Source organism: Orbicella franksi, chromosome 3, assembly GCF_964199315.1.
Source record: "Orbicella franksi chromosome 3, jaOrbFran1.1, whole genome shotgun sequence".
Classification (NCBI taxonomy): Eukaryota; Metazoa; Cnidaria; class Anthozoa; order Scleractinia; family Merulinidae; genus Orbicella; species Orbicella franksi.
In genome coordinates this window covers 13,466,751-13,486,806 of record NC_138147.1, presented here as the reverse complement: position 1 = coordinate 13,486,806, position 20,056 = coordinate 13,466,751, and the positions used below count along the sequence as shown (strand labels likewise).

At 40.5% G+C, this 20,056-nt stretch overlaps 1 protein-coding gene across 3 annotated transcripts in view; it reads right to left on the bottom strand.

Annotated features, from left to right (window-relative positions):
* LOC145481358 (uncharacterized) overlaps positions 1–20,056 on the bottom strand; it is a 52,425-nt gene that overhangs the window by 14,983 nt on the left and 17,386 nt on the right. For 2 of the 3 annotated variants that reach the window (XM_081459842.1, XM_081459844.1), the window contains exons 26-55: positions 19,553–19,727; positions 18,719–18,900; positions 18,206–18,386; positions 17,527–17,708; positions 16,902–17,076; positions 16,266–16,447; positions 15,587–15,755; positions 14,503–14,684; positions 14,128–14,302; positions 13,516–13,697; positions 13,012–13,186; positions 12,418–12,599; positions 11,871–12,045; positions 11,270–11,451; positions 10,564–10,741; positions 9,949–10,130; positions 9,483–9,657; positions 9,066–9,247; positions 7,924–8,089; positions 7,421–7,602; positions 6,959–7,133; positions 6,582–6,763; positions 4,976–5,150; positions 4,631–4,812; positions 3,508–4,207; positions 2,609–2,805; positions 2,005–2,092; positions 1,608–1,789; positions 1,028–1,202; positions 243–424 (exon numbers count right to left, since the gene is read on the bottom strand). In XM_081459842.1, the coding sequence (XP_081315968.1) occupies positions 243–424; positions 1,028–1,202; positions 1,608–1,789; positions 2,005–2,092; positions 2,609–2,805; positions 3,508–4,207; positions 4,631–4,812; positions 4,976–5,150; positions 6,582–6,763; positions 6,959–7,133; positions 7,421–7,602; positions 7,924–8,089; positions 9,066–9,247; positions 9,483–9,657; positions 9,949–10,130; positions 10,564–10,741; positions 11,270–11,451; positions 11,871–12,045; positions 12,418–12,599; positions 13,012–13,186; positions 13,516–13,697; positions 14,128–14,302; positions 14,503–14,684; positions 15,587–15,755; positions 16,266–16,447; positions 16,902–17,076; positions 17,527–17,708; positions 18,206–18,386; positions 18,719–18,900; positions 19,553–19,727 (5,802 nt within the window). The remainder of the gene's footprint in view (positions 1–242; positions 425–1,027; positions 1,203–1,607; positions 1,790–2,004; positions 2,093–2,608; positions 2,806–3,507; positions 4,208–4,630; positions 4,813–4,975; positions 5,151–6,581; positions 6,764–6,958; positions 7,134–7,420; positions 7,603–7,923; positions 8,090–9,065; positions 9,248–9,482; positions 9,658–9,948; positions 10,131–10,563; positions 10,742–11,269; positions 11,452–11,870; positions 12,046–12,417; positions 12,600–13,011; positions 13,187–13,515; positions 13,698–14,127; positions 14,303–14,502; positions 14,685–15,586; positions 15,756–16,265; positions 16,448–16,901; positions 17,077–17,526; positions 17,709–18,205; positions 18,387–18,718; positions 18,901–19,552; positions 19,728–20,056) is intronic. The other variant, XM_081459843.1, reaches the window with a different exon arrangement.

Sequence of the window (20,056 nt, the reverse complement as noted above, 5' to 3'; positions counted from 1 at the left end):
AGAGATTGCATGGAAATGTAACGATCGAATATATCAGTTCAAAATATGGAAAAGAAATTCAGTACCTTACACAGTATTTGGGGCGTTTTGGGACCGTTTCAAGGCGATATCGACGAGTTTTAGTTTCAGTGTTTTCCTCTCCATATAATATAATGTGCAGGACTCCCAAGGGACTTGGGATACCTGTGACTGTGCGTCCCATGTACTGAGTAAAATCTCAAGGTAAAAAATCAGTTACTTACTCGTCCATGCGGTCTTTGACCTTCTCCAACACATTATCCCATCGTGTTTCGCAGTCTTCTGCGTCCTGTCGAAGAACTTTGTTTTGCTCATCAGAAAAGGCAGGGTCCTTACATAACCTATAGGCAGAATCTGTTGCTTCTGTAAATCTTGGCTCGTAGTCATTTAGTCGCTTAGAGAATTGCTACGAAGGAAAAAAAAAAAGACAAAGGTCTCACAGTGGCGCTCTGAGAAGGAAATCGTGATTAACAATCAAGTCATCCGACCAAATGTATATATTAAGTGAAGTGGGGACTAAGTACATGAACTTCGACGTGCTGTAAAATGGCGCGACCTTTTGATGACTGCCGTAAAAAGGCATGGACGTAATCGAAGTAAATAACATAAGAAACCATGCAATAAGAGTTCAAGGCAAAGGCACACCACAAGCGCCAAGCGGGAGAGGACGACTGATTTTGGTTTAGTATGTGACTGTTAAAAGCTGGAACAGCATGTCTCCTACAGAGCGTTTTCACATGAAGTTACGGTGGCCATATTGGTGTTCCCAAACAATGAAACGGCGGCCATGTTATCGTACTAAACCAATCCTGTGGGAGTTGAATTCTTTCTTATGTAAACACTTTCTTTTGTTTCAGTAAATTTGCTTGTGTGCCGGCCACGTGAGTGATCAGACGCTCTATAATTGGTCCCAATTGGTCGAGACAGAGACGGCAAAAAAAAAGTATGCCCATGACTTTTAGCTTACAAACAGTGTCCAAAAGATATCCTTAAACATTTCTTATGATACCTTCATGTCTTCCTTTTGCCTGACTAACGTTTTTAGATCAATTCCAATGGGATCCATGGCCTCAAGTTCTTTATCTCGTAGTTCTATCCAGTCCTTCACAGCTTGTAAGTTTACACGGCATCCCGCGAGCTCCCCAGCTTTCTTTTGTTCTTCATCCCAGATCATTTTCTTTATTCTACACAAAAGGAATCCACAGTCTTCACGTTAGAAATCCTGGCCTTCGTTTTCAAGGTTTGTCATTTAATTATTTGGATTACTGACAAATCTGTAAAATCAATCAATCAATCAATCTATTGAAGATCGTTACAGACATGTCAACAGAACAACAAAAACAACAAAAAACATAGAATTAGCATAAAGGGCTACAAAACCAACAACGATTACAGAACTTCTGTGAAAACGTTATAACAGACTGACTCATGCAGCTGGCAAAGTCATGTGTAATCAAATCTTAACCAGATAGCTAAAAGCTTCCCATGCAAGCCTTCGTTAAGCTACTGGCGAGATATTTGACGCGGTCAAAAGAGCGTCTGCGAACGACTTCATAGATCTCATTTGGTCCCTTAGCCATTGTCGTTACCTATTTTTCTTGGTATCTTTGTTCTTGTTCAAAGAATGCCAGAGATCTCTGACGTTATCCATGTCTTCGACGATTTCTTCCCGTTGATCTTCTTTTATATTCTTGTCGCTAATGAGCTCTTCAAAGTCTCTATCCAGATCACGGTAGCGTTTATCATAGACAGGTAGTTCCCTCTCAAGATTCTATAGGGAGATAGAAGCAATGAAAGTTTAAATCCATGCTGAAAAACATACTTGTCTTTTGAACCAAAAGAAACTTTAATTGAAAAAAGAAATGTAGCCTCCTGAACAACGCCTTGCTTGGGAATGTCATCAGTGAATAGTTTCTCTTATGAAATGTGTTTTCTAATTTTCTGGTTTTCCTAACTCATATGACAGTGTAAATGCCTGCAGCTCACCGCAATTTTGCCTTCTTTCTCAATAAGAGTTGCAATGTTGTCCTCGTCGGATTCTTCGGGTAGTGTGTTGTCTTGATCCTTTATCCACCTAAAAAGAGGCAATACCGACTACGTTTGGACAACTGGCCAAATTGCATTGAATTCAAAATACAACTCATGGACGGCTTAATAGTAAGGTGTGTGACCAATGCGCTGGGGTAAGTGGCGCGAAATGTTACTGAATTTCTCAACGAGTTTAACTTTATTTCATCAATGTAGCGCTTGAGAAACCAGTGGCCCCCGGATTCACGATCTCAATAGAAATTTTACCAGGAGATAATAACCAGAGTAACAGCCAGAGAACATCATAAGGAATAAGTATGGCAAGTGATGAAGTGAAGAATATAAATGTCATGAGCTAAGGACAGAAATCATCTTTGCAAATAAAGAAACTTACCCAACAACAACAACAACAACAACAACGAAAACCGGAAACGACAACATCAATCAGGGCTTCAATGGAATGACAACCAAGTAAATTAATTTTTCTTCTGCAACTGAGTTTGGTTATTATGCTTTCACTATCGATACAAAAAATTTATGTGACTAGTCATCCGGTACTTACGCCTTCATTTTCTCTGCCTCGTTTCTCCAGTCCTGTAGCCTTCCATCTAATACAATTCCATCGGGTTCTGCTGCCGCCTCGACAACATTCTCGTCAACAGACACAATAACTTCGTCCACTGGACTGCTGAACAGTCTTGGCTCCTGCTCAACCAGCTGAACGCGAGGTTGAGGTGCGATATAAGCGAAAGCTTTTGTCTGAATTGAAACAACATTCTCAAACTCACTAATAATTCATTAAATTTAAACAAAGGAAATCACGACCGTGACGGTGTTTGGATATCTGATCTTCTTAGTTTTAGTTTCGATTGAGAAGATATATCAAAGACTCAAGACAGTGTTTGAACACATTTCCAAACACCTCGAAGTTCGTCAAAAATACTCCGCTACGCGTCGTATTTTCAACTGTCCTCTCGGTGTTTGGAAATGTGGTCAAACACGGTCTTTCGTGTTTGATATATTACTTCAAACATTTTGATCCCGTATGACCATGGGTGTGATAAAGTCTTCAACATACATGTTTATCCCTTTACGAGTATAGCGCCTCGGAAGACAAACTTTGGCTTCGAAAAGAAGTGAGGGTTTTTACTTGACCATGAATTTACACGTCGCCACGCGGAACCCGAGATTTGCTTTCGTTCATTTCCGAAGCGGCCAATCACGCTTCATGAATTTTGGACTCAAAAACTTACGCTAATATGCACAACCCAGGACATTAACCTGCTATTTGGCGGGGCACAGTTGTTCAAAGGCTGGATAACGCTATCCACCGTATAAATCTCTATAGAGTGGACGGTGGAAGGCTTTATCCATCCTTTGAACAAGCAGAGCATGGACAACAACGAGGCAAAGTCTGGTAATGCTTGAAAAGTTAAGATATTTACTGTCAATACAACCAACCTTTTCCTCTTCTTTCTTTCGTTTTTCTTCAGCCTCCTTTCTTTTCCGTTCCTCTTCCTCCTGACGTCTCTTTTCCTCTTCTTCCTTTCGTTTCCTTTCTCTTTCTTTTCTCTTTTTTTCCTCTTCCTCGCGCTGCTTCCTTTTCTCTTCCTCCTTCTTCTTTCGTTCTTCTTCTTCCCTCTTCCGTCGCTCTTCTTGCTCTCTTTTCCGTCGTTCTTGTTCTTCCTTCCGCTTTCTATCCTCCTCCTCTCTTCTCTTTCGTTCTTCTTCCTCTCTCTTTTTTCTTTCTTCTTCCCGCCTCTTACGTTCTTCCTCTTCCTTTCGCTTTTTTTCTTCTTCCTCGCGCTTTCGTCTTTCTTCTTCCTCTTTCCTTGCTGTCTCTTCCTCTTCTCTTCTTTTCCTCGCCTCTTCTTCCCTTCGTTTTCTTTCCTCTTCTTCCTTCCTTTTCCTTTCCTCTTCCTCCTCTCTTCGTAGCCTTTCCTCTTCTTCTTTCCGTTTTCGTTCTTCCTCTTCTCTGCGTTTTCTTGCCTCTTCCTCCCGTTTTCTTCTCTCCTCATCCTCTTTTCGTCTTCTTTCAATCTCTTCCTGTCGTCTCTTCTCCTCTTCCGCTCTCCTCTGCCTTTCTTCCTCTTCCAATTTTTGTCTTTCTTCCTCCAGCTTTCTTTGCTCGTCTTCTAATATTCTTAGCCTTTCTTGAATCCTTAAAAAGTAAAAGTAACGCGGTTCACCAAAAGCTATGCCATACCAATTTCGTATCACAACACGACGACTATACGTCTAAAGGAGGTACACCTAGTTGTTCAGGTACAAGAATATAGTTGCTTTCGTCACCGAAATTTTTCCAAAAACCATCCAAAGGCCATAATACAATATGTTTAAGCAGGACAATAAATGGAAACAGTGTTAAAGAGTGGACTACGCAAAGCAAAGCAACCCCACAAATACTCTTTTTTTGCAATAATAGTCCATTGTAAGAATTCAACAGTTCAATAACTTAGACGATTTTTGGTGTAACACTTGAAAATATCTATGAACGTCGTACTGATGACTTATGTCACAATTTATTAATCCAAAATAACTTTATTTTAAGCAAAGAATATCTTCTCAAAATTTCAGCCATTACCTGTCGTGCCGGGAGGTGGCTGATCCATACAAACCGTCCCATCTCTCGTGCAGTGACTGCATCTCTTTCTGTATCCTGACCCGTTCCTCCAATCCTACACAAGGCTCGGTTGTAAGCTGGTTACCGAGGTCCGTCATCTCAGCGAACTTCGGCTGCTCGTGGAGTAGGTCTGTGATCATCGCCTGAAAAACATACGCAATATGAATCATTGGACGTTTTGTTAAAAAAATTCACACAATTTTTGTTCCCTGTGTGGTATGTGATGTACTGGGAGAACTTTCATGTCCATTACTGGTGACTGAGAGTTCAAGAAATGGAACACGATTCGGGAGAATCAGTACCAACCTGAGCATCTTCACTTTGTCCCTTTACATAACTGATGTCATATCCGATTGGCTCGTAAGACTCCACGATGGTCTCCTTCTTAACCAGCCACGTCTCCAGAGGCTCAGTCTTTTTTGACCACATCTTCATCTTTTCCTGCTGCTCCCTTTCCAGTTGTTCAATTTGCTTATCCAATCTTTCAGGTAAAGAATTACCACGATTACTGACTCAAGTTACTTCGAAATCGTTTCGCCAAACTTCTTACAAAACCAAGGTTTTACAACAGAAGGTGCTAAAAAGGCTGAGTGACATGGCGTATTCTTGGGACAGAATGCTGACGTGACATTTTACGACACGCTAGTGAAAACTGAAAAAATCTTTTCTATAACGGTGAGTAACTATCGCAAACTCACCACGAAACAACACCAGTTCCTAGCAAGGATATCATTAGCAGTAATGCACGCTTATATGGCCGGTAACCAATCAGGAGCCGAGAGAGACAATGGGCTATTGTTTGGAGAACAACAGATGCTATTGTTCTCCAAAACCAAGATGGCGCCTTGAAAAATCGGACCAATCAGGAGCCGAATTAAGAATTCAAGATGGCGGCGCCCACGAAAGTCGGCCATGTTGGAAAACAGCCCACCAGCCTCGACGGAGGACTGGGATCGGTCTCACGGATTTTCATGGCGACACAAATCACGCCAGGGTCACGCAAAATAATGTCATGCAACTTCAAAATCGATACTTACAGTGTCCTGTAGTCCTAAACCACAGAGGTCCGTCCGGCAAGTGGCCATGATGAAGACTGAGAGGGGCACTCCCCGAGGTATTTCTCGGTAGAGGTGAAAAAAGGAAGGGGGTACCCCCGAAAGTCAATGATCACACAGAATTGAATCGTAATGGAAGGGATCATGGGAAAACAAGTAAGTTACTGGATTTGTTACCCTTTGTTCAGTGATGAAAAATAGTTTTTTTCATTTTCAATTCTGTGTGATCATTGACTTTCGGAAGTACCCCCTTCCTTTTTTCATCTCTACCGAGAAAATTAATACCACGGGGAGTGCCCCACTTATCGACACGCTCGGGATTTAGTGCTCTCCTTAAGAGAGGGGGACTGGGGAAGCCAACCACTGTAAGTACTTTAATTCATTCTGATTGGTTCCCGATGAGGTCATTGTCCCACCATGCTTTGTACCACCCTATCTAAGCTGCAGTCGGACCCAAGTCTTTCAGTCTTCATCATGGCCACTTGCGTGACCCTGGCGTGATTTGTGTCGCCATGGAAATCCGTGAGACCGATCCCAGTCCTCCGTCGAGGCTGGTGGGCTGTTTTCCAACATGGCCGACTTTTGTGGGCGCCGCCATCTTGAATTCTTAATTCGGCTCCTGATTGGTCCGATTTTTCAAGGCGCCATCTTGGATTTAATGAGCAATAGCATCCATTGTTCTCCAAACGATAGCCCATTGTCTTTCTCGGCTCCTGATTGGTTACCGGCCATATCATTTCCTGGCAACTTTTACAAATCCAGACGTCAAAAAATGTATCTTTTTATTTACGTTGACGCGTCTGCTTAGATAAATCTAAAACTCCATGGAAAGCTATTTTAGCAGACAGTGCTCGTACCTGTTTCTGGTGGCTTCTGTATTTGATAGGAGTCCTTGCCATTGTCCAATGATGGATGCTTTCTCGTTAGTTACCAGTGTTTTTTCCAGGTCACGCATGTTCGGGTCGTGAACAATCTTTTCTCCAAGTTGATCAAGTTTATCCATCTGTTTATCGTATTGTTTAATTTCCTTCATTAAATCCTACATAAAAAAGATTGTCTGTCTCAGCTCAAGGACAAAAACAATAAATTAAATCAATCCGGACATTTGATGAAATTTCCCTGTTCTCGTTCTTTTAAGAAATTTATCATTGAGTAGACTAGTATTTCCTGACTGGTTTCTTCTGCTGTTTTTATTGCTTTAAATAAATCACTGCTACAAGCATTTTTTTTCTACCTCAATTTCTTGCTTCTGAGCCCGCGCGTGGTCGAGGTCTGGAGCGGTATGATCTTGTGCCTGCACACGCGCAGAAGAATCAGCTATCCACTTGAGAGTGGAGTTACAAGAGTTTTTCCATTCATCCAACAAGGCTTTTTGACCCTTCTGTACGGTTCTGTACGCTTCTTCGATTCTGCCATAAAAGATAATGAAACATAGAAACAGTTAAGATTAGGTCTGTTGAAACCAGATGGTCCAGATAGCACTGGTACTGGCTTCTGCAGTACGAAGTGACATCAAATGGCCATTGCAGGTCAATCCCAGTGTGCGCGACTGACATTTCGCTGATATTATAGCCGTACATGTGGATAATCCTGTGCGGTGGGGCAGTGAGAGAATTATGTCTTACTAAAGAACACAGTGCTCAAGCCCTGACCCTTAGTTCGTTCGCTTAAATGTAATTTTATCGTATTCACAAACCTTGGCTCTCTTGAATTAGCGTCGTTCTTTACTTTGTTCCAACGTTTCTCGAGCAATTCAGACTCGCGCTCAACCGTCTGGTGATCCTCGTCAGGTAAATCGCTATTATCGAGCAAACTGTCAGAGCTCTTGAGAAATTCTTCAATTTGAGGGTCCAGCAGGGCCACGTCCTCTTTCAAATTCTGCAGAAAGATGACGAAATGCATTAGCATTATAGTATCGAAAGTAATCAGGCAAAAGAAAAGAGAAAAGATAGAAGAAAACAGGAAGATTTCACGTTAAATAAGTGAGAGTGTTTGGATAACGCCCTGTTTACTTCCATGCTTCTCTGATAGTTCAAACACACCGTATGATAATCAAAACTGCGTTCAAGGACAACGTCAACTGAAAAAATATGGCTATTCATCCTCGTACAGGCGTCTTTGAGATTGAAATTCTACGTCCTTGTTAAGGGTTGCTGCTTATGGAAATGGTGTAAAGAAAACACGCTATCAAAGACCCACCTTGGCCTCCTTTCTTTGCTGTTCAAGTGTCTCCAGATCGGGAGCTATTTCTTGCTCACAGATACTTTCAACTTTCGAAACGTCCTCTTGGATTGTCACAAGCTGGTCGTTCCACCTCGTAAACTCCCCTTCAGTTTTCTCCAAGTTCAAAAGCTCTTCTTCGAGCCTGTAAGTAATATTATGACAATTTTATTACTTGTATGTTTCGTTCAGGGACGTGTTTGCTGAATGGCCTACCACAAGAATTTAGATCGGCATACTACTACGAATCAACCGTTCTAAACTCGACGAGGAGACTGACGCTCACTGTAGTTGTTTAGATACATGGGGAATGAGATAGAACTTGTATGCATGGAAAAGTAATTATACTGGTGTAACACTATATTACCTTCGCGGCATTTTTTCACGTTTGATGTAGAATAGTGTTAAGTTTGTTCTTCTTTGATTTTCCAAGGCGTATTGCTTTTCAGATATTATTGTCGCAAAGAATAATAACAACCACAATCCTCGTTACTGATAAGCTACTTTATTATACATTGAACTCGTTATCCCTTTTCCGATTGGCCGAAAGCGTACAGTGAATTTTCGAAATCAGCACCTGTGACGTCATCTAGCTGCAGATTATACAATAATCATGTCAAGGACACTCAAGGTCACGGATATTCGTGTCATGCGTGACCGCGTTGCATAATTTCTAAGGGAAATCATGTCAAGTTCGCGCGCTTTGTGTTGCTTGCCGTTAGCGAAGAAACAAAAAACACGACAAAACATTTTTTACTTCGTTCAATGTATAATAAAACAATTATTAGATTCGCTTTTTGTGATATCTAGAATAATCAAGGTCACGGTAAGGTTTATCAGCCTCAACCTTTGGCTTCGGCTGATAACCTCTACCTGCACCTTGATTATTCTGGATATCACAAAAACCCCATCCAATAATTGTCTAAAGAAACGCTAATCACTTGAATCATACACCAGGGGCAGAAAAAGTTCAGTTGTCGCTAAATGATTTTCGTGTACTACTAAGTGACTTTCGCTTTCCAAGGTTACCAAACTGCATGCAGCGCCTGGTTTACAATGACCATTTCATTACCCATACTTATGATATAACCTGTACTTCCAATATAGAGCATTGTTATTACTTAGCCTGGTGACTATTAATCTTGTCGACGACCCTCGCCCATCGCTCAAGACGGTTGTTTTTGTCATTTTCTATGCTCTCTTTGGACTTTTGATCGATTGCGGGATCTGTTGCTAAATCGTCAGCGCAATTCTCAAAATCATACACTTTCTTCTGCTGTCCAATAAGAAGTCCCGCCGACTGCTAATATTTGGAGGAAAGAGAAAGATCCTTCATCAGAGAGTCATAAGCACTCATGAAACTAACATGTTAGCAGCTACACAAACAGACTATGTCACCAGATTTATAAATCATTTGCCAGACTCCACACACGCCGGGTCTCACAAAGGGAAATGGGCGCGGAAGTCATGAAAAAATATCAATACCCATACGTTCTGTAGAAAGGAAAACTCTTTCCTAGGAATAAAAAAAATCTTACCTCGAAGTCCTCATTTTGTCGTTTGACAGTGTCCAAGTCGTCTCCTATTGGTTCGAGTCTCTCTGTCTCCCTCTCTGCTTTACGCAAAAAGCTGTCGAAACTGCTCAGTCTTTCCTCCCATTCATGAAGTTTGTCTCTCCTCTCCCTTTGCAACCTTTTAGAAGCTTCGCCAAGCCTTGAATATTGTACGTAGGAAAAAAGAGAACCCGAGTTAAGCAACGGTAAAGTAAAGGATGGCTTTCCTTAAGGCGTAAGGATAAAAACAACCGTATGACAACTTAGCGAAGACAGTGGCGACAATGTTCAAAAGGAAAACAAACACTGCTCATCTGCATAAACAGTATTTTGTTATCACTAGAAGTCAAGGTCTACTCGAACAAAGAATGCATTATTAGTATTATGAAAAATTATTACTATTTGTTAAAAAGGTAACTAAACGATATGCACCCTATATCTCTCTACATACCTTTCCTTTCTTAACGCCATAAAATCCTTGACTCTGTCCCAGCGTGCTGTCAATGAATCGAGATGCTCGTCCACCTCATCTTTGCGTTTTTGGGTGAGCTTTGGATCCTTCCTGACTTTCTCGCCTAATGCAATTGTGTCAATCATCTGAGGCGTGTTCAGTTCCACTTCGTTTGCAAATATCTACGAAAACAGAGCAACACCAGAAGTTGACAAAGATACAATTGGCATTGATAAAAAAGGTTATTCTCTAAACATACACAGTTATAATATCTTCCACGATTACTTGATAAATACAGAAATAAACCTTTTTAACAAAGAACGTTGAATGTCAATGGTTCCAGTTAATAAACCAAAACCGCTTTAGGCTGAATAATTGGTGTCAATAGAACCCGTCGTCCTGTGACTGGTACAGTGACTTGGATTCATCAAAGCATGTGCAACAATAGTCTCCTACGCAGACGCTCTTTGGGTTCGTCAAGAGGACGAAGAAGATTGCGTGACGAGCCCTAAGAGTGTCCGAGTAGGAGGCTAGTGTAACACGTAACCTGTCTTACTTAGGTACCGCATGGAATGCAGGTCAAGATAAGACAAATACAAGTTACTCCGAGCCTACCTCAAACGCATCTTCCTGCCTCCTTACTGTCTCTAGGTTATTTCCTATTGGATCATCAATAACTGATATTTGGCCTTCCAGCTTATCTAACGCCAGTCCCGATCTTTCTGAACGAATCCTCCAGCGTTCCAAAGTATCCTGTTGTTGTCGTTCTAATTTGTCAAGATTTTCCTCCATTCTTAAAAGAGAAAAAAGAGCTTAAGCTTGCTGCATTAAAAATACAAACTGGAAAGTATCAAGAAATTTTACTGATTGAAGTAGACTGAAATATTTTCGTGCATTTCCAACCGCAAGTCTCAATGTACTAGAGATCCCCCTTAACGTGTATTAACAGCTGAAACAGTTCGACGCTACTTGTGTCAGTACGCTCACCACCACCACCACCACCACCACCACCACCACCACCACCACCACCACCATTATCAGTAATGATTCTTCCAGAGCTAATCATAAATTACATTTTTGCCGTTTAGGATAATGCTGAAGCCACGCAAAGTGAGTAACTTCAACCTATTGCATTTACGATGGCGTTATTGGACTAATAGACGTAAAAAGGCAAGGTAGGAGGGGGAATTTGAGAGCTCTTTCCTTCTCACTCGCGCCCAACTTCTTCACTTGTCCCAGTTCCCTTTGTACGCCGTCTGCACAGACTATTTATCAAGGTAATGTAAAAACAATATGGCCAGCAAAGGGAATACTCAGTTACCTGGCTTGTCGAGCATTGGCGAGGTTAACCAGATCGTTCCAGTTTTCATTGCAGATCACAGTTTCCTCGCGCACATTTCTTCTTTCTTCTTCGCCAAGACATGGGTCGGACACTAGGTTGCCACTGAACTCATTTAGATAGGTGACTTTTTCTTGATACAACGGAGCATCTTTGATAACGTCCTTTTTTACGATGGGAACAAACGGCAAACTTACATGTATTTAACTCTGAAATAAGTCTCAACATTGTTTTATTTTTCTGAAACTGATGCAGCTGCCATCGGGGGACTTGATCATGCGAGGAGTACTTGGCATTTTTCAAACTTACCTGCTTCCACAAAAATACTTCCAAGTTTAACGAATAATTAGTTCATGCTCAGTGTGCATCTCTCGAGTAATTAAAGCACCCGAAAGTTTGGAGAGCAAGAAAAAAAAAACTAAATAATTTTTTCGCGCCGTAAAGGCAGCGAATATCTGCTGGCTGACCACTTTTGGCAAATGGAGATTTTAATGTGGCTGAGTAATTTCCTAATCAAGGCACAATGGCAACAGAAAGGCTTCTGCCGCAAGACACTATGTGAATAAAAATAACAGCAACAAACCTGAAAGTCGTCCATTTGTTCTAAAGCGGAGTCCACATCAGTTGCAAGTCTCATCGGCGATTCAACCTTTACTCTTATCTTTGTCACCCATACATTGACTTCATCTACGCCCTCGTGCCACTTTTGCAGTTTGTCCTCTTGCTGCATCTTGAGTTTCTGAATCGTGTCATCAATTCTGGGATAAGAGAGAAAGCATGGTCTCGTTTAAATCGGCAAAGAGGCTCAACGGGGAAGCATTAACTTGTTATGCCCGTCAGTTCAGTTATGAATATTGTTCATAGAAAGCGCCGAAAACCCTTTATTCACCGAGGATTTTCACAAAACATTCCAAACATCTTTCTTTTGCATTATCGTGTTCTTGCCTCGATCTCTCCCTCGAGGGAGGTATCGACCTTTTCATCATGGTATTGTACAAAAACACGGACAAAAATACCAAATGCAGCTATAGATCTACTGAAAGTGACAAAAAGACAAAGAAATTGCTTATTAGACTTACTCATTTAGAATGATGAAGCTCAGTTAACGAATATGACAAATATCCTACTACCTTTCGGTTTTCCACGAGACTAACTCCTCTAGATTCTCCCAGCGGTGACCAAGATCCAGGACTTCTTTCTGTATTGCGGTCCTGTCATCCTCTGGAAGTTCAGAGTCTTTCAAAAGTTTGTCCCCAGTCTCCAGAGCGTCGCTAACTTCGCGTTGATGGGATAACATCTCGGTGTTGAAATCCTGCAGTGACCAATCAATCAATCAATCAATCAATCAATCAATCAATCAATCAATCAATCAATCAATCAATCAATCTATTTCTCATAAAGCCAATCAGCCAGTAACTTGATCGGTCGATCAACCGATCAACGAATCCCTGTATCGATCAATTAATCAATCATTCAGAAGGTCAGTCAAACCAAAGCTTCATTTTGCAAATGTTCAATGACGTCTAATGTGCTTTAGGAACTCCGAAAAATTTAAGACTAAATGATGGTCATTTAAGAGAGTGAGATTATCTATTCTTATGCTCCTTAATTTGGATTTGATGGACTATCAACACCATAGAATGTATCCTTAGGGAAATGCTTAGAGACAGTTCTTTTTAAATACTAACATAATTTTCAAAGAATAAAGGCATGTGAAGATTTACCTCAAGATCATTTTTTTGCTTCTTCACGGTGTCGAGATCTGGAGCAATTTCAAACTGGGTGTTCACTCTGTTCTCCGCTGATGAAATCCACATCATGAGAGGATCTATCTTTCTTCTCCAATTTTGGGTCTTGTCCAAGTGTTGCTGTTCCTTTTCAAGAAGTAGAACTTGGACACTAGAAACAACAAACGCTGTGATGTGAGCTGAGATAGATGGAGACAAAAGCCTGAACTCAGGTCAGCTTTAATCAAACAACTTCCTTGTCCCCTTACAGTTTAAAACCCACGCGAAAATTGAAGCTAGTGTGACAAACAAATACGTTTGCTATGAAGATCTTTCAGTCTTTTTCATTCTTCGTAAGAGCAAAGCAGAATATGGATAGTTAAGTCACAAAGATAAGCATTACATTTGAAACAAATAGTAGTGCATTCCTCGGCTAGAAAGATACAATTAGAAGTAGTTAATACATTTTCTTTGTAAAGTTCCATATCTCGACCAACCAACCTTTGTTGTTTCCCGGAAGTCAAATTAGCCAGTTTGTTCCAGTCGTCATGAAGTGCGATCATCTTTTCGTGGACTTGTTTCCTTTCTCCTTCAGGGATGGAATCGTCGTCGATAATCTGATTTCCCTCGTCAATGGTTTCGTTTACTTCACCTTGTTTAGTCACCAAATCTTTAACTAAATCCTATAAGCAGACAGTCAAATGCGAATCAATCAGAACAGAGTACCTGGAAAAACGTTTCAAACCGTCATAAAGAAAGTCTCTCAGTCATATTATTACAGGCTACCTCCTTCTCAAAAACAACAACAACGACGACGACGACGACGACAAAAACAAAATAACTCGTCTACTGTAGATTTACAATTTCTACATTAAGCTATGTACTTTCTATCGCGGTCTATCAAAACAAAGCGTTAGACGGAAGAGGGAGTAAAAATTTTAAAACTAACAGTCAGTCAGGTCATAACGAAACCCGTGCCAAACTCAAAACCGTTTGCTGGAATCATAACGAACTACGATGTAAAATGAAACCAAATGTAAACACTTCCTTTGAAAAAACACATGGGCCAAAATGAGGAAATACTTGTTATTTATAGTCCACATGCAAGCTTACCTCGATGACGCTTTGCTGTCTTTTTATTCCTCCAAATGATGACTCAGGTGAGGTCGGTCGGGAACGCAGCCTTACGTATTTGTCGTTCACCCATTCATGGAGAGTGTCGCATCGCTCGTGCCAAGTCGCTATGTTTCTTTGTTTTGCTTGAGAAGCCCCAAGTTCGACTCCAAGTCTGCAATAACTCACAAAAGTTAAAACAGCTGAACGAAACACGTCATTGAATAATGCACATTCAAAATCAATCGAGCTTTATATTATCCCACTGAATAGATCGCTAACAGCAAGCATTATAAAAATCGTTCAGAATCTATTTGTTTTTCTACTATTGGTCAGGCGGTACGCTTCAGCCTTCAGTACGAGCTATGGACGTACCTGGCGTATTCCTCTTGGGATACTTTCATGACGGCCTTCCATTTTTCTTCCAGGAGAACAACATCATCGGAAACAGCTTGACGACTACCGTCACTCAGGTCTTTGTTTGAGGACAACTTTCTGCCGTGATCTAAAGTGTCATTCAACTCAGGTTCGGTATCACCAAGGTCCTTTGTTAGGTCCTAAAGTTCAACATGCCAAAATGAATAATGAGTACACTAAATTAAAGGAATGAAACAAATTAAAATCTGTCTTTCAAACTGCATGTAAACCCAAAGATGAGCCAGCAATTACATTATTTTCTTGACCTGACTCATTGCTGTATTGTCGATAAGAATACAGAACTGGGTTTTTTACAGCGCATTTACATAATTTTCACCTAACAACGAAATATCTCGTGACAAAATAAGAAAAAAAAAATGCATAAAATTTCTCCTTGACTACCACAGACCTTTGCTTTTGCTTTAAGCCCTGAGTCACTCATTCAAGCAATCAAACGACTCCGTAATTTGCGTTTTTCCGCCCTCGGTGCCGCTTATGTATAATAGGCCATTCTCGAGTTTGCCTTTTGCCTCTGTGTCAAAAGAGTCTTCTTGCAAAACCATTCATATGAAAATGTGTTCCCTCTACAGGTTCTTTTTCATGGAAGACAAACTCATTTTGAGGGACTTAGATTTGTTTTGAATGTATCTCGGAAATGGCCTATTCTGATTTAATTTCCTTTGAATTTTTACGAGTTTATTGCGTAGCTAATGTTTTCCCTGACAAAATATTGTGACTGCCGTGAGTTAAGTTTTGCAAAACCAGTCTAACCAAAAAGAAAACCTCACGTTCGCAATAAGCTCAAACTGATCTTGAAGTTGTCCCAAGCAACTATGAGCAGCGTCAGAAGCAGAAACATCCACAAACATAACAAGTACAATGGAAAATCACTCTATATTTAATAACACGCGATATAATATCGCTACCATTTCTCACCTATTATATAGTTTTTGATATACAACGACCAAAAATTTTGTCACATTTTTATCTTTCAAATGAGACCATGGCACGGTCTTCTTATGCACATGAAACAGACCCACACCTTCAGCTTGTTGTAACAGCTTTCTATCTCATCGTGACTCTTTGCTTTCTTTCCTTCTTGTATTATTGCATCAGCAGCGTCCATGTGAGTCTCTACGATGTTGCATTTCTCACGCCAGTCCTCCATAATTTTCGTTTCAGCGTTTATTGCTTCTAAGCGTCCTTGCAGTCTATGTACGAACAGCACAAAACAAAAAGTTAATTTTACAACGGATATGGCCGTTTATCAGGATCGACTGCGAAGCTCAGCTTATTTTTGACAGAACAGTCGCATAGTTAAACTGGGACAAAGGTCCTTTTCACAAATACAGTGGAAATTTTGGGAATGAGCGTTTTGCATGCAATTATTCAAATCGGTTTTCTCGCTAGCTAGTTGTGAATTCACAGTATCAGTCTTGCACCTGGCTACTCTGTACTATGAAAGATAAGGCTCCTTGTATCGATAAAGTCTTGAGATAAAATCTTGAGATTTTTTTGCTACCGACTACATGTATGGAGTTCAGGTGCCGCTTAATGAAAAAGTAGAGCAAAAAATTCATTTTGCATTGGTATGAGCCCATAATATCATAAGAAAGTTCCATATTTTGACTTTAACTCTTTAACGGCCATCTTGGCAAACGTTATAAATTGAGACATAATTTACGACATTGTCAGAACAATCGCGTCTATATGTTGTTTACCTGAGAACTTCTTCATCACTGGCTCGCTCCATGCTCAAGAAGTCTCCCTCCAGCTGATCTAAGTCCCGTTTGACATTCGCCTTGACACCGTCATCGAGGGCGTCGTCCTCCAAAAGTTCCTTTCCATATGCAAAGCCGTCACTCATCTCGGATTTCGATGCCTGCAGTTTATCTTTGCACTCCTACATACAACATAAACTAGTAAGTGGGATACGATCAACAGACGAGACGGATATCTTCTCATATATTTCTCAAGAACTTGCTCTAGTTATGGGTTGCTAGTCTCGCTAGGACGACTGCTTGAATTGTTTTCCAGCAGCTTTAAATAGTTTGAGATGAATTTAGTTGTATTTTCTCTTTACTCCGCCCATACCTTTAAAAGGCAGCAGCAGAGTAGCTAAATGTGTCTTAGCGAAGTACACTAGGATATGAAATGAAGTAAGAGGATGAAAAGAAGAAAAGAAAAAAGGGAAAACACCGATGAAAATAGCCGTGGTTTGTAAAAGGTGTGCATATACTTGATTTAGCCCAATTAAATACGTTATAATACCAAAAACAGCCAACCAAACAACCAAACAAACAAAAACATTGTCCCTGTAAAGGAAACACACAAAGACAACAGATTCCAGATCTTACATTGGCTAAGATAATTTGCTGTTCAAGTTCCTTTCCATCTTTTGGTTCCTCCTTTGATTTTAGGTCTGCCAGCTTATCTTCACAATCGCCCATCAACTCCTTGATGCGAGTGGTCCAGTTCTCCCAGTTTTTCAATTTTTGCCTTTGACCATGTAATTGAAGAGCTTCTTCCAATCTGTAAAGTTTTCCGAACAACATAAGTACATAGTTACTAAAAGATCACGTTAGGTCATGTACGTTCTTAGTAGGTGTTTTGCTAAATTAAAACTACAACTAGACTTTATTAATGACGAGTTTTTAGCTAATACTAGTTATCAATGTCACGGACGGTACGTGGCTATCGCAGTAAACATTGTCTTAGATTTTATCAATTTTTTCTATGCTCAATTTTATTTTGAATTATCTTTGTTGCAGCAGCTATCGAGAAACACCTTAATAATATGTACGGGCTTCTCTATGCAATGGTAATCCCTATATGTCCTTTCCATATGTGAAGAAAATCACTGGTTAGTGGTAAGCGCAATACCGAAGAAAGGATAGGAAACGCAACGTACAGTCAGACCAAAGGAAGAAAGCAAGTGGAATAATGTCCCGGTAACATGTTTCACAAGACTTAAGGTGATACCTCTTGTGTTCATCGTCATTAGCCTGTTCCAGTTTCACGAGGTCTCCTTCGAGATGATGGACGTCCTGCCTAATCTTTGCCCTGTTGTCTTCATCGATCAAGTCATCTTCTAGCAGGTGCGATCCATATTCAAGACCATCGGTGATCACGGGTTTGGCAGACTGTAACTCCTCTTGAAATTCCTGACATGAAGGGAATATACACCTGACTTAAAATACAGCATCTAACAGAAGCAGCATGCGTAGTATGCGACAAAAGAATGAAAAGAAAGCAACACATAAATTCACATAATTTTGTGACCTTTGGAGAGTAAGCTAGCCTGCAGATTTTCGTTGGCGCAATCTCGCAATCCGAGCTAGCCCTCGAGCTTCACGCTCTTATATTGCGGTCGCGCTACCCTCCTCCTCGTCCCCCCTTCCCCAACCCCTCATCAAACCGCCTGTCATGCAGGTCAGAAATGGAAGTATGCAGACAAGCCAAGGGATGACCAACAGTATGTGAGAGTAGTTGTCTTATTACATAACAGAAACGCGCTAAGATGGCAACCCAACCATATACTCATTGTTCGAGGCTTGTACCTTTGCCTTCATCGATGCACTCGTATAAAATGTCAAATCCTTACAGAATGAACGATAAGGTATGGAGAATTCTTCAATTTAAATCATTATTAAAAACTAACCTTGGCTAGAACAATCTGATCTTCAACTTCTGTCTGATCTTGCGGCTCTCCCTTGGACTTGAGATCTCCAAGCTTTTCCTGACACTTTTTCTCTAGCTCGGTTATACGAATCATCCATATCTCCCACTGTTTCAGCTTCTGCTCCTTCTCCTCATTTTGTCGGACATATATTTGCCCCAGCCTTGAAAAGAGTTACAAACATAAGAAAACAAACAAACAAACAAACAAACAAAAAAAGGAAACAAGGCCATTTAGATTGGAAGTCTTAAATAATAGAGGTACAGGTAAAGATGCAGATCAATTCTAATGTAGCGCGTATATGTCGAATTCATTGAACCAGGTATCGCTAGGGTGACTTTTCTCTAAACGCGATTAATTTTTTTTACTTCTCTAAAGTTGTGCAAGAAATAGCCTACAAAGAAGGTTCATAAAGAACGCGCAATGATTACGCTGTTTTTGACCAAAACGTACTGACTCCGGAAATTATAAATATACCTTAGGTATGCACCATACCTTATTTTTTCTTTAGCGGCTTCCTCTTTAAGACCCTTCAGGGTTCGTTCCATGTCGATCACATCTTCCTGAATCTTTTGCTTTTCGTCTGAATCAGTGAGATCGTCGTCAACCAACTGCTCGCCATAGTCTAAAGCAAACCTTATTTCAGGTTCTGAACTCTGTAGACTGTCTTCACAATCCTGTTGGACACGAAAGAATCAGTCAGGCCCCGCCGTGCAATAAAAACTCAGTGACTCTGCGCAACGTGCTACTTTTCTTACAGAGAACTCTGAGGTTGTCGTCATTCCGTGTTAGTGAGTTTAAAAAAGTGGTCTTCGTTTTAAGTGTACGATCTGGAAGGGCGAGCATTTCCAGCATTAAATAAACTTGTAATGTGAGGCATTTAAAACCAACTTTTAACACGGACATCTTTTGTTTGGCCTGGTTAATGCACTTTCTACTGTAACAGCGGAGTGAAACAACATATTTAATCACTATGTTGAAACTGTACCATGATTTTGACAAAATAGTTTCGAGCATACTCTCTCGGGACATGTAAGAAGCTGTCGACCAAACTTTAATTGAAGAAACAACCTCCCAACATGGTCTAACATTGCAAAATCCTTACGGAACAGTCCACCGTGTCGAATTCGTTTGGTCACAACATGGCGCAAGAATCTCAACAATGTCTGCAGACGGCTGATCAGACTGTTGAAACAGAAATGGCTTGGGAAGGGCTTCTAAGATTGGCATTTGCACCACGGATCAAAAACCAAGTTTGATAAATCTACAAACGATGTCAAATTGTTATCTATTATCTGTTATATTTAGTTTATGGTTATAAATTAATACCTTAGCCTTGGCTAGTAGTTCCTCAACGTTGTTGTTTGAGGGATCCTCGGCCTTCAGTTCGTCCAAATGGCCTCGTTTCAAGGCAAGAATTGATCTTAGTTTCACCTTCCAAGTCTCCCATTTCCCTAACTTATCCTTCTTGTCAGTTTCATACTGGACGGCGAGAACTTCCAACCTTTGCGAATCCGTACAAAGTAAATGATTATGACAAGAGGGATTGAATCAAAGGTCATACATAAGTGGCGAGATATAAAGGCAGCTGAGTCCAGGCCTCGCTAAATCAAGGTCTACTCATACGCGTGTGTCGGTATAAACCAACATATTTTCATGTAAAAGGCTGAAACTTAGACACCTATAGACCCTTTTCATAAATGGCTGCCAATTTAAAATTCTTTTGTATGCATTTAAATTAGCCTCACTAAACTCGTTTGGGAGTGAAAATTCTTTTGAATTATCAACTCAAAAACGAGGTTAGTCAGGCTAATTTTAATACTTACAAAAGAA